At 34.9% G+C, this 14,092-nt stretch overlaps 1 protein-coding gene across 1 annotated transcript; it reads right to left on the reverse strand.

Moving 5' to 3' along the window:
- Positions 1-212: 212 nt before the first annotated feature.
- On the reverse strand, positions 213-3,974 carry LOC122650920 (uncharacterized protein At1g66480-like). Its single transcript, XM_043844281.1, has 2 exons — positions 3,266-3,974; positions 213-260 (listed from the first exon to the last, which is right to left on the reverse strand). The coding sequence occupies exons 1-2, from the start codon at positions 3,968-3,970 to the stop codon at positions 213-215; spliced, it is 753 nt and encodes a 250-aa protein (XP_043700216.1). The 5' UTR covers positions 3,971-3,974.
- Positions 3,975-14,092: the final 10,118 nt, after the last annotated feature.

Consider the following 14,092-nt stretch of genomic DNA (forward strand, 5'->3'; position numbering starts at 1 on the left):
TCATTGCCCGTATAGTAAGTTGATGGTTTCACTACCATCGAAGTAAAACAAAAAAGTTTTACCAAAAAAAGGAAGTAAAACCAAAAAATGGACATGAAAAATTGAAAATTATCGCCGCCGCCCTCTAAATTTTATGTTTATTTTGTTGTATTCTCCGTGGCTCCGTTAAAAATAAACACATAAAAGTTAATGAGTACGTAATTACTTCCAATCTACTCCAATTCTTCTTCATCCTTGACGGGCTTAAACGTCACCCTTCTCTGCAAATTCAAACAATGCAAGAGAGAAAACTTTAGTGAGATTTCCCAACAATTGTATTACATTTAAATTAATTAAACAATTGAACAAGCTTATAAGTATCGGTATCAATGCTTGTATCGGTCTCCATCAATATTGATATTGATACAACATAGGTCGACCGGCATCTGATCATATCGGGTTCAACTTTACCAGTTTGTATTAGGACGATTCTAATTAAAAAAAAAAAAAACCTCTTTGACCATATCGGCCGATATGTATTAATGACGTATTGGTATCGATCCATTCGGTCGACACAATATCGATTGCTAAATCCATACCAACCGCTGCTGAACATCTCAAAGTATCAATATATCCTATAAAAACCGGACCGGATTGAAATCTGAACCGGCCAACCAGATCAAGGATGGATTTGAGGGTTCGGGTCAATAATGGCCAACCCCAACTGGAATTCATATGAAGCAAATGAAAATAAAGTTGGAATTATAGGACCACAGAACATGTCCCACATGCACGTGGCTCAAAAATCCACGTTCATCAACTTCCATGTAGACTCTTATAAATCAACAATCAGACGTTTACTTAAAAGTCAAAGAAATCAATAGATCTCAACCGTCACATCCGTCGCAGATTTCCAAATATTGCATCTACGAATGGGTAATACACGACGGTGCATGTTTACCACGAGTCCTTCAAGTATTTGAACTTTGACAGGAAACCTAGATTTATAATTGGGGTTTGTTTGGATACAAGGTCAAAATTTGACCATTTAGAGCGAGTCAAGTAACTATTTATTTTAGCCCTCTTTAGGTTTTAAGCTGCTCTGGGGTCTGCAGAAAAGGTCTTGCATGACTAGCTTATGTTTGGATAAACCTAATTGACTTTCTATTAGAGGCATGAAAGATGCCATTAATTTTATGTAAAAATACAACTCCTTTTCACACTAATATTTACAATTCTTTAAAAAAAAACCTTGTGTTACTATATATATTTAGTTAACAAAAAATTTTTAATATTTAATAAATATTAAAGATTTATCAGATTTTACTAATTTATTAGCAATATTTAAATCTTTACCGCGCATCATTTTGCATGTGCATATCGTTTCAAAGACTTTAAATTAAGGATTGAGTTTTTCTTCACACACAATGAAGAGAGAATATCTTAAACCACAACTAACCGTTGGATTGGACGAAGGAAGGGTAATTTTGACCACATAGAATAAGGGGTGTGAGTTTAATGATGAAACTTATTGTCCAAGAGCCAAATCATAAGATCAGTTCATCTTAGATGAAGAGATTCTCCCTTCATCCTTGCTCTTGGGTGGCAAAAACTTTCTCCTTAAACTATTGAGAAAAGGGACCTGGATCCTCTACTTCCGTGTGCCCTACACACAACAAGGTGGAAAAGATCGTCTTACCCCCGCTCAGGCAAGACGCTCGAGTAGGGGTAAGGTGGTCTTTTCACCGTCTTCTTGTATCTGGGGTGCACATGGCAGTACGGACAGCTTGGCAATAGAGGAACCCAACGCTGAGAAAAGATATTTTAAAAGAATGAGAATTTGGAAAGTAGTAATCTATAAGCCCACTAAGGAAGATTAACACATTAAACTAGTCAAAAGAATTGAGAACCCAAAAGAAAGTTAGAAATAAAAAAAGCAACATTAATATCTTAAGTTGTATGGAGACTATGAGTGTTAAAAAAATCAACAGAAAGAGCAAAAGAAAGAGAGAAACCAAAAAGAAACTTTTATAATCAACAACATTAGATTTGGAGACAAAGATTAATACTTTTATGGAAAGAAAATATTTGAAGGGTGGGTTCCCTCCATATTAAGTGTAGAGGATGTTTCTACACCAACATTGCAAGTTAGATTGCACGACAAACCAGATAAGGTTGTAATTTTATAAGTAATCCATATCTATCAAATTTCAAGGAATTTATTCAACGGCAAAATTTAAAAAAAGAAATACCAAGTGGAACGTCTGCATATATCTTTTGGATGAGTGTGGAAGGAATGAAAGACCAACCATGAATCACAAGAGCAAGCATTATTCATCCTACAAAGTACCAGTTAATATAAACTCTTAAACTTGGGAGAAGAATCACTACTAGGATGTGTAGTCCCTATAGGAGTGCGGAAGCCAATGAGAGTGTGCGTAAAGACATCTAATAAGGATGAATTTTCATTTTACGAGAGGCATGGCGTCATTTTGCCCTACCTCTTTCTGGGTTTAGACGCCATGTAGCTTGACAGCCTAAACAAAAAACAAAAGACAATAAAAGAATTTTGAAGACTAATCAAGAGAAGATGGGATGAGAGGAATCAATCTTTTATACATGCATAAGTAAGTAAGTAACTAACTAACTAACAATTGTCTATTCTTAGTCATAGAGCTAGAGCGCATCTACTCCATCAACTCCCTCAATTTTGTGACATAAATACTCACATGACAAATATATAATAATCTGCACTGATACCATTTGAAAATCAAGAAAATCTAAATTTCAAGATGAAAAAATTCAATTCTATAATCATAGCCAGCAACCAACTTTGAGATGAAAAAAACTAGTTTCTATGATTGACCATATCCATGAAACTACAACACTCAATGAAAAGAAAACACAGTATACCAAAAGCACAAAAGCACAAATCTGACAGGTTGGTATTGGTTTGGTTTCTTGTTGGGGTCTTAACGCTCTGTCGGCCCTCTCCCCGTAATCCCGTAACTTACGCCTCATCCTCGCATTTATGATTTCCCTTTTGTCTTTTTTAAAAACACTCCAGACATGGCCACATGGGACATTAAAAGTCGGTAAAGCATATACAACTACCTCTTCAGTCTTCACTACAAGATCAGAATCCAACACCGATCTCATCATGATGCATCCTTTGATTCCAATCCTATGGTCCTATCTCTACCTCTAATTTCTTCTATTTCCTAAAATGAGTGATGCCAAAGAAAACCGAGTCAGTGAGTTGAGTGAGAAAGAAGGTTTAATTTACCTCACGGCGGGGCTTGTTACTACCCTCTATGATACTATCAAGTGCTGGCTTCCAAACCCCATGAGGTCGTAGAGGCCCACTCTTGGTGTCCTCGTTGGAGTCGTAGCTGAGGAGTGGTCCACTCTTGGACTCGTACCCGAGAAGAGGTCCGCTCTTTGTGTACCTGTCGTCTTCCTCGTGGTGGTCACCGGAATTGTTTATTCCGGTCTTGGTGATACAGAGATCCATGATCTTCTCCGCCGCTTCCGACGAATCTTGGCTTTCATCCATCAACTTCGATAACTCCGACTTGGGTAACCTTAATTTTACCCTCACCATGCCAGAGTCGTTCACGAGACTTCTTTCCTTCACGGACGACAAATCTGAAGTTGCCCGTCGGGTTAACATGAGGCTTTCCATTCTCTCTTTTGCACTCATCCGAACCCCTGGCCTCACTTTCCTCTGAAGAATATTCTTATCTTGTTGTTGAGGAAACTTTGTTCTTTCCAAGAGGAAATAGAGTTTCCTTGGCTTCAATTCTTGTTGTGGTTCCAAAGGCTTTGCTTTGATGCCGAAGTGCTTCACAGCTTCTGATTCTATGAGGATATGGCCTGGGTAGTCTTTCGTTACTTCCCCTACTTTTAATGGCGTTTTAAACTTAACCGTCTCGCCATCTACGGTCATCACCTTCGCTAACCTTCTCCTTGCTCCTATTGTATTTCCCATTTTTTGTTTTGTGAATTTCGATTTCTAAACTCAGGCTTCTTTCTTGTTCAAGCAATAGAACGATTTGGGAGAACAAACTCTGTTCTTCTATTTATAAAAAGAAATGGATAGATAGATAGATAAGAGGGAGGGAAGAGATAGAGAGAGAGCCCGTGATATGTGGGCCGAACTCGTATTTGGAGGTGTTGAAGGAGGGGGATTTTTGTAATTAAATATTGATTATCGTAAATAAAATATTAAAATGAAAAAGATGAGAGAATAAAGCTTCTCAAGTCTTCCTAGTTCTCGTGTGAATCTGTGAAATTTGGGAAAGATTCTTTTGATCTGTTTGTGTGTGTGTGATGCATGTGATTGGTTAGGGCGTTAGGGGGTGGGCCAATACGAAGGGATGGGGCCCAGCTACTGAAAAGATCATAGGGAGATTTTGATTCAAAAAATTTGGAGTAAGAAACACACACATGTTCCTATGCCGTAGCACGCATCGTACCTGTACACGATTTTTTTCTTTCATAACGAGCATCGTACCTGTACACGTGGCTATATTAATTCATTCTTTGAAAAAATCCCGTACATTATGGTATAGGGGAAGAATCTCTGATTCTATGGGATGAAATGATGGAAATACTGTCTCATGACATAAAGTTGAGAATTAATTAATGAGGATCACCAAAAATATAAAATTTATTAAAAAGAGTTCTCATAATTTTATTTTTTTGGTAAACCTCATAAAATTAAATAAAAGCTTAAAAAGAAACTCATTTGTTCTAACCTTGTAAGACCTAAGATCAGATGTAAACCCATTTATTACTTAATTTGGATTCGTTCCCCACATGAGAATGGTCTCTAGTCTCCATCTCATGTACATCGTCCAAGGGGTGTGGGTTCCGCACCTGCGTATAATATGAATGGGATGGGGACAATTCCTACGCGGGAATGGATCCAAACCCTTTATGACTCTGGTGGGTCTAGAGTTATAAAACAAGGTATCGGATATCATAATGGTTACTTTCAATATCGATACCAATATTAATATCTATTGGTTGAATTGATTTCTAACAATCCTATTCTAGATCAAAAGGTCCAAAAAAAAAAAAGAAGTCACTTTTTGTGTAATAAAATCACTTTTGATCGTGTTAGATTTTGTATCAATGTTAAGATTTAAAATTATGGGGGAGTCAAAGGTTTTGACCACCCTGATCTCAAAAAAAATCACTTTTGATCTTATTTGACCCTTTGTTTGAGTTAGAAAGGTATTTCAAGATGCAATCGTGTTAATTAAAGAAAGTAGTTTTTTGTCCTAGAGTGTGGTCTATGCCAGTATTTTCATGTGTCTATCTCTCTCCTCTCAAAACAAGGGGCATGGATATCTTTTCATATGAAGAGGAGAGAGAGAGACTTATGAGAGTGCCGACGTAGGCCAAACTCCCGTACATAATTCTTTTTCCCTAATATTAAACAATGTGGTAAAATCTTCTGAAATTGATGAGGGAATGTGTGACCATGGACTTAGAAAAGCTCTTCGTGGAGAGGTGAAAGTAAATGATGATATATGGCTTCCATAATGTACAGTTCTAACTGCACATTGGTATTGGATCTCAAGAGTTGAATTCAATTCATTTCTTCATTCATAATATAATAAAGCGAAAAACTGCCCGGCAAAGCTAGAGTGCAGTTTTCCTCATACATAATTATTTTATTATTTTCTCACTTATTATTAATATGTGGATCCATATAGATGATTCCTTTTTCAGGACAATCATTGGTGTAATGTGCAGATTCCTCCGCACCAGTGGCATGGGAAACACTTAACCCTATAATAAATCTATTGAATCGATATCTTGTATATCAAATCTTCCACATATAGCTAATTATGTTTGGCTTGCGACTCCCTACTGCCTCCATGGGAAATTGCCACTATAGTCAAAGATATCTTACTGTTGAAAACTGAAGTTGCTTTTTGTACCTTTTGACATGTTGGTAGGACCTCCAATGTGATTGCTAATTCTATTTCCAAGTGGACTATAAATTACCCTAGACAAGGCTTTTGGTTGTCTTCCTTTCCAGAGGACCTTGTGAGTGTTGTAATGCAGTTTTTGCCTTTTGAGGTTTTAATAAATTCCTCCCTTCCCCCTCCTAGAGGGAATTTGGGGGGGGGGGGGGATTTTGCACTAAAAAAAAAAAAAAACGTTTGGCTTGCAAATTGCACTTAATGTTTGTGGTATTACGTGAAGTACCTAGTCTGTGTTTTTTTTTTGGTAGAAGAAATACACAGTCACAACATAACATAAAACATTATTACCGAAAAACTTCATGTGGGGGCTTTCAATACCAGCATTTTTTTTTTCTACATAATGGTAGTGTTTGTTGGTTTTCATACTTTAGAAATTTTGTCCATATTATTTTCATAATTTGTGTTAAATTTTTAGTCCAATCTAACATGTCCACATGTCAAATGAATGTTTAATACTTAAAAATTTCTTTAAATATTTTAAATACATCTATAAAATAATAAATCAAAAAGAAAAAAAAAAGAGCCCCAAATGTAGGGATGTACACGGATCAAATTCGGCTCGGATGTGATCGGAGCCGAATATTCCCTAGCCAAATAGGGATACCTCTACACGAAATCGGTTGCGGATTGAATTTAGATTTTTGACCATCTGTTTACATCTCTGCCTTGTGTGACTCGGGCCTTCCTCCCCTAGCCGATACAAGTCACACTCAATCCATATCTCTAATTAGATCATGACTCGTTTTTCCTCATATTAGAAGAATCTTAAAACTCTTAAGATCATTATTTACTTAATTTTTATTATTAAGTATTAAGGATTTTATCGAGTATTAAAATTTTTTTCGATCTACAAAAGGATGTCCTAACGGATTGAGATTGATTGTTTGATTATCCATTACATCTTACCCAAATATTATAATACTAAGGAACCATTAAATTTAACAACAAGCTTCTCCTAGAAATTCCCATTCCATGAAGCCCACCTTAGAGCCTTTGAGATAAAAATGGAGTGGATCAGGACCCCTATTAGAAGAAGGAGAAGAGGATCAACCCAAAGTAAGTATACTTTCTAAGACCTTTGATTGGTATAGAAATTCCAAATCGTTAATGATAAGTCACACTAGGGTTAGGTTTAAAATCTATATTGATTAAATAAAAAGGATTAATTAATGACATACATTTGACAATTTTACAAAATTTAAAATTGAACGAATTCAAGTAGGGAAAAGAAAAACACATGGGAACACATGACCTAGTAGATTGAGGGAAGAAATTATTTTAAAATTTTACTTCTTATTAATTAACTCTTACGTAAGTGCTAATTTATCTTAGTTAAACTAGCTATTTCAACACACACAAAGGCATTAATTAAATATATATATATTCAACTCAATAAAATTCTCAGTTGAAGTCAAAGTTCTATGTTTTAAACGTTTGAAACTAACTATATTCACAAAATTAATATCTCCAATTTTCAAGATTCAAAGAATTTTTATTTGTAATTTATTCTTAATCAAAACTTTCAATCTTTGTATTTGTGCGTGCAGCATGCAAGGGGGGTGGGATGCAATGTAAGCATTAATTACCTGGCATGCAAGTTTTGTACAAGAAAGAAGTATGACACATGATGAAGAAAGTACGTAGCTAACTAGCTAGGCAATATTATAGACATAGAGAGAGAAAGCTGTGGGTGAAGAAGAAATTTAGAGACAAACCATCTAGATCTGTAAAGTGTCAGCAGCTGAGGTGGCATGCCAAAATGAGAAACAATAGCTGATCTGATATTCCTTCACGGGTTCGTCTCTGATCTCTGCTTATTTCATTTTGGACTTTGGCCTTTTGGTCGATCTTGTCTTTTGATTCTTGGTCTTGTCTGGCTGCGTATCTTTGGCCTCTCTCTTTATTGTACTTCGTCTCTCTTTTTAGGCTATTGATGTGGTCTTTCATTCTCTCTTGTAGTTTGACTTAAGTATAATGAAATACCAAGCTGTGTTTCCATGTTTTCCTCCCCCCTCCCCCCCCCCCCTAGATTCGACTCCTGTCCAGCACCCTGGCCGGGCTGCATGTGCGGCGTTGGACACAGTAAGGCGTGAAAAGACAGCCTCACCCTTGCTCCTTTTGCTCCCACCCCCCAAAAAAAAGCCGTTAAAATTGAAATCATATATTAATGGATCGAATTTTCCTTAAGTTACGGTGAATGGGAATGACTTCAAATTCATGCAAGAGGGTATTTTGAGGAACATACTAAAAGCTTATATATAGAGGTTTGTGATTCTAGGATGGTGTGATGAAGGAAAACTATCTCCTATATTAACTATGGGATTGAGTTTTTCGTAAGCCACGGTTAAGGAGGAGAAGTTTCTTTACCATGGTCATTATTGCACTTAATTGGATGGTTGTGTAGGTACAATGAAGGACATTTCAGACCTTCAACATATAGGGGGAATAATGAAAACCTTAGATTCGTGGGTGAAAAAAAACTTTCTCCCTAACCATAGGTAAAAGTCATACAAATGAACTGATTTATGTGAATTGCATGTATCTTTGATATACTACATCAGGGAAGTAGTTTTCTGTCTGAGAATGTGGCCTACGCCAGCACTCCCATGTGTCTATCTCTCACCTCCTCAAAACAAGGGAGAGTGTTTTTTCATATAGGGAGGAGAGAAATAGACTCATGGGAGTGCTGGCGCAAGGCACACTCCTAGATTGATAGAGAATTTAATTTCTCCCAATATATCAAAACTGATTTGGAGGCAAAGTTTATTTTTTACATCGGCTTTAACTATAATTCATTTGGCTAAAATTTGAGCCACCTATAGGGTTATTATATTTCGTTTTCATAGTGGATTTTTTTTTTTTTTTAAATTTTTAAGAAAAATTTGAAGATCTAGTTCTGCCTTCTTACTTTTTTGAGATTTATCTCACATTAATTAAGTTTAAGATTCGTGTGGTTTTCATATAGCGTATTATCCTCTCCAGCTAATAGCTTAAGCTTTGTATTGAACTTCTATTACATATTTTAAAAAATTAATTTCTCCATTTAAGCTCCATCCACTATAACATATCTAGAAGAACACATTTTATCAAATGTTGCAACTTCAATTTTATCTTTTCAACTTTTATTTCTAGATGTAATAAGAAGCACTCTTTACAATCTTTCCATGGAATCAAAGTGGTACCTCCCAAAGGTGGTCTAGAATATCACATGTTATCAAATATAGCCCACAACAAAAAAAATAAAATAAAATAAAATAAGGGAAATTTTTTCATACGGCTATGTAAGCCGTTTATGTGAGAAGGTGGGAGTTTCAAGGCATTAATTAATGAGTGGGGGTTCATAATTTTTCCAACTCTTTGTGAGAGGGGGACACAATCGTACATACTTACACGCCTATAAAATAAAATAAAAATAAATAAACCTTTATTTCTAAATGTAATAAGAGAGCAATCCATTGGTCAATCGTTCAGTAGTCATTAAATTCCTTGTAGAGAAATGTGATTTTGATCACTTATACATGACTCAGAATAGATCATTCCATAGTTTTGAAATAGTCAAGGAATCACTATCCAATACAAAGATTCCCTTAAATAATTAATTAATAATCCAAGATCATGAAATCAAAACGTTTATGCTTTATCCATAAAATACACAGAAGAACACACAACTTGGATATATATCTAAATGATTTTTTTTTCTTATAATTTGCAATGCCACATAGGATTTGAGTCCTTTTCAAGGAAGGGCATGATATATAAGGAACTGTACTTTCGAAATATCTGAGTTTGACCTGTTACATCCATGCCATGACTGTGGAATGGGTTTAATTTGCTGGTTTCACACGAAATGAAAGCAGAGAAGATAATAAGCATATCTGACCACATAAAATAATAAAGATTACTGAATAAATTATCCATGAGAGTCAAAGAGATCACTTTTCAAACTGTTAATTAGTTCTGCAAAATGAAATACAGAGAAGCAGGCAAGAAGCAACGTAGAAGCAACTGAAACTAAACAGTTTTCGGTGCACAGATCATCTGGAGTAGATTAATTGAGACTTCTCAACTTAAAAGGAAATAATAACCCAACAAGAAATTTCATTCTAGACATCACATGGTCTGGTAATGACCTTCAATTGTGTCTAGTTGGACTGTTTCCTTCTTCCACCCATAGACATCACATGGTGATCAGGTAATAACTTTCAAATTTTTCTAGTTGAACTGTTTCTTTCTTCCACCCATAGCTTTAGGTTGTCAATGAGAATAAGCTACCCCATAAGCAACAAAATTTATTCCTTTAAATCTGAGGGAAAAGGGTACCTAGATCAACAATTTGAGGGAAAAAGATTGCTACACTGCCATTGTATAGATTCCTTTATACCCTCGTCACATAATCTGTCATTTTTTCTCTCTCTTATTCTAACCATGTGGGCTCGTCGTTATGGATGATATTCTTTCCAAATCCACATTGATTGTAACGCGTAGATTGCTTCTTTCAATACCCTTGTAGGAAACCGTCTCCCTTGTCATGATGTATAGAATAATAATTAGATTATTTTGATCATTAGATAGATGAAAATCTTTTGAATTGATGCATGTCAAATTTATTAGTCAATGTTAACCATATAAATCACCATGTATGGGATTTTTTCTATTATTTATTTCTATTTATTACAAATTAAATAAAAAATATTTTGTTGATTTATGGAAAATAAAAAAATAAAAAAATTATATAACAATTAGAAACAGAAATGTATTTTACATAAATGATAATATAAAAAATTAAAAAATATTCATTTCAAAATTCAGGATGTTGTTTATCGAAATGGTAATGGTATCTTGATTATTGGTGTTCTTGGCACAACTGACAGCCATGGAGGACTCTATCCCTATCATATACAACTGGATTTGTTCCCTCACTCAATCGTGTTCAAATTTGATAGGTCATGTTTGAACAAAAAAAATTAATTAAAAAATTATAAAATAAAATTAATAAATAAGAATTATTTTAAAAAGGACCAAGTTTCCCTCTACCCACAATGAATGGGATCGATGGGAAAGGATGGGAATGAGTATCAAGAGGGTATTGTGGAACATACTAAAACCCTAGGAGGGGTTTATGAACCCTATGATGGTGGGTGCACCGGCTTCTATGGGTGGAGGAAAACTTTGTCCTTTTAAAAACATGCAGAACAATTCTTATTCTTCAAACAGATGTGAAGTTCTCAAGTAATTTTCAACTATCTTTATTATATGGTGATACCGGATTGACCTTGACCTGAAATTAATCAATGATTAAATACTTATGTGAGGAATATAATCATGGAGAACATTCATGGCAACAAAAGAAAGGAAAAAAAAACTAATAGAAAAGAAAAAATATAATGAGACAACGAACAGCCTTTCTTTTGTAGGTTTATGCTCACTTCGAAATCCTCTACTGTGTAGACAGAAGGTTGGCCTGTGAAAGGAATCAGAGATATAGGAAACAAGAAAAAAAAAAAAAAAAATCCCAATACAAAAAAAACATAATGAGACAAAAATGATGATGATACAGTGATTAATTTATGTGTCTATCTATCTCTATCTCTATCATAAATAGCCTTTCTTTTGTAGGTCTACGCTCACTTCGAAATCCTCTTCTGTGTAGACAAAAGGTTGGCCTATGAAAGGAATCAGAGATATAGGAAACAAGAAAAAAAAATATAATAAGACAAAAGTCATAATGATACAGTTATTAGTTTATGTGTCTATCTCTATCTCTTTACTCAAATTCCTTTTTTTTTTTCTTTTCATTTCTTTTCTTCATATACAAGCATAGCTTAATATTCTTTCCTGAAAAATTATAGGGGGGACAAACTCTTTCAGGGTGTGTGGTTCCTGCACCTAGGCACAAGATGGGGCGACATGACCACATTGCCCCATGAAATGTGGAAATCTCACCCTTATTGATGCTTCATCATGTGCTCCTATTGGCCCCTGCATTGGTGCAGGGGACATGCTTCCACACAGAGAATTTGTTCCCAAAATTTTATTTTTGAGAGATGTGGACCATGGTGTTCTTAAAGGGAACTTTTACTCATGAAAAAGTAGTCCTATATAGGTGGGATTGGAAGAAGGATTTAGGAATCTGTATTGGATAATTATAGTATTGCTTTCATTTTATACCGATCTGGATCAGCCTGTATAAGATGGATTTGCCTTTGTTTCATTTAAAATCGATTTTTTTTGTATTTTACCCTTGGTCTTAACCAATTGATCTATCAATACGAGATCAGCCCCTATTAAGATTGATATTGGGAAGATGCTAATTGCATCGGCTTGCCTTGACTGTATTATTGGATATCAATACAAATACAATCCTAGAGCTATTATGGAATGAACAATATATGGAATAATACAAAGAAGGAAAGAGAATACATGGAGAATATGGAGAAGAAGGACCATGTATTCTCTTTCCTTCTTTATATTATTCCATATCTAGTTCATTCCATGATAGCTCTAGGATTGTATTTATATTGATATCCAATAATGCAATCAAGGCAAGCCGAAGCAATTAGCATCTTCCCAATATCAGTCTTAAAACCTACCAATTCCGATACCAATCAACTGATCTATCCATTCGATACCGATTCCTAAAACCATGATTGAAAGAGGGTATCACATCTCTTTTGTCATTACAATAATAGTCACCAACAATCATCTTAAAAAAATGTTCTATCAAAGGTTGGGGGAAAATGATGGAAAATGAATTTTGGTATCTAACACTTTTCAAGTTCTCAACCTATTTACCCACCACTAGAATATGAACATTATTTGTTGGTGGAGACAGATCATAAAGATTTAGTGTCTTATCTCTAACGTGGGTTATATTACCCACCATTAGAAGTAAAACCATGTAATGGATGATATTCTCCATTTGTCATCATATTTTACTTCTTGTTCGTTTATATATGTTCCAAGGGAGGTTAATAGTATAACTGACTCACCAGCGAGGAAGGCGTTGTTGATAGCGTGCACAACAGTCTAACCAAATTTCGATCCATGAATCCAAGAGTTATGTTCAACTTCATCCACGTGTGATTCCTGTTGATCATAATAAAGTTTCTCAATATTACTACTAAAAAAAAACACCTATTTACCCTAGAAAATTAGTGATCCAATCCATCAAGTTAGTGTGGACCAATACTTTTAAAGGGTCAGGTTCCTTTCTAGTTGCCTAGCTTTTCTACCACCTTGCAGTATTTGTTCACATCCAAAAACTTTTATTACACCATCATTTGATCAGATAAAAAATTTTATTGATAATAAGTTTGATCTGACTTTGCCATGCGCCAAAATTGAAAACTAACATTATGTGATAAATATTTTGACCACGGAAACTAGAATTGAAACAACCATAAATGAGAAGCCAATAATAGAAATTAATAGGGTACCAAATTTAACACATGACATATCACTTGTATCCAACTCTTAGAATAATCAATTGATCCATCGTTATGGAAAAAAATGCCAATCAGTCGGGGGTCATTTTCTCCATGGGAAACTGATTAAATCAACTAGATAAGACATTAAATACAAAACAAGTAGATTTTATTATAATTTTATCTGATAATTTACTTGTTTTGTAATTCTTTTTCTAATCTCTTAGATCTAGAAAATATCCTCAAAAAATAGGTTATTATGTAATTTAATAAACATTTTTTGAAGGATGATTTGTTAAGAATGACAAGAAAAGAGATCAGGAAACGGAGAATTGAAAGACCATAAATCCACAAGGCCATTATAAGCATGCGCCCATATCCAAGAGAATGTATAGGCAGCCCGAACACCAAAACAATTGGACACTTAACAAACGTCAAATATATCTTTTAAATTCAATTAAGGGAAAAATAACTTTGTTCCATTCCAACTAGCATTCCCATGAGTCTATCTCTCTCCTTTCCTTATAGAATTCTAACTTTTTTGCTTTAAAAAGTATCACTTTTGTGCCGGGCCCAAATGGTAATGGATAGGACATGTGAATGTCCCTAAGCGATATTTTTGTTGTTTTCTCTTTCCAAGTTATTCTGACAAAGTGGAAACGTAGATGATGTTATTCTCCGTCATGT

This window comes from Telopea speciosissima, chromosome 2, assembly GCF_018873765.1.
Source record: "Telopea speciosissima isolate NSW1024214 ecotype Mountain lineage chromosome 2, Tspe_v1, whole genome shotgun sequence".
In the NCBI taxonomy this organism is placed as follows: Eukaryota; Viridiplantae; Streptophyta; class Magnoliopsida; order Proteales; family Proteaceae; genus Telopea; species Telopea speciosissima.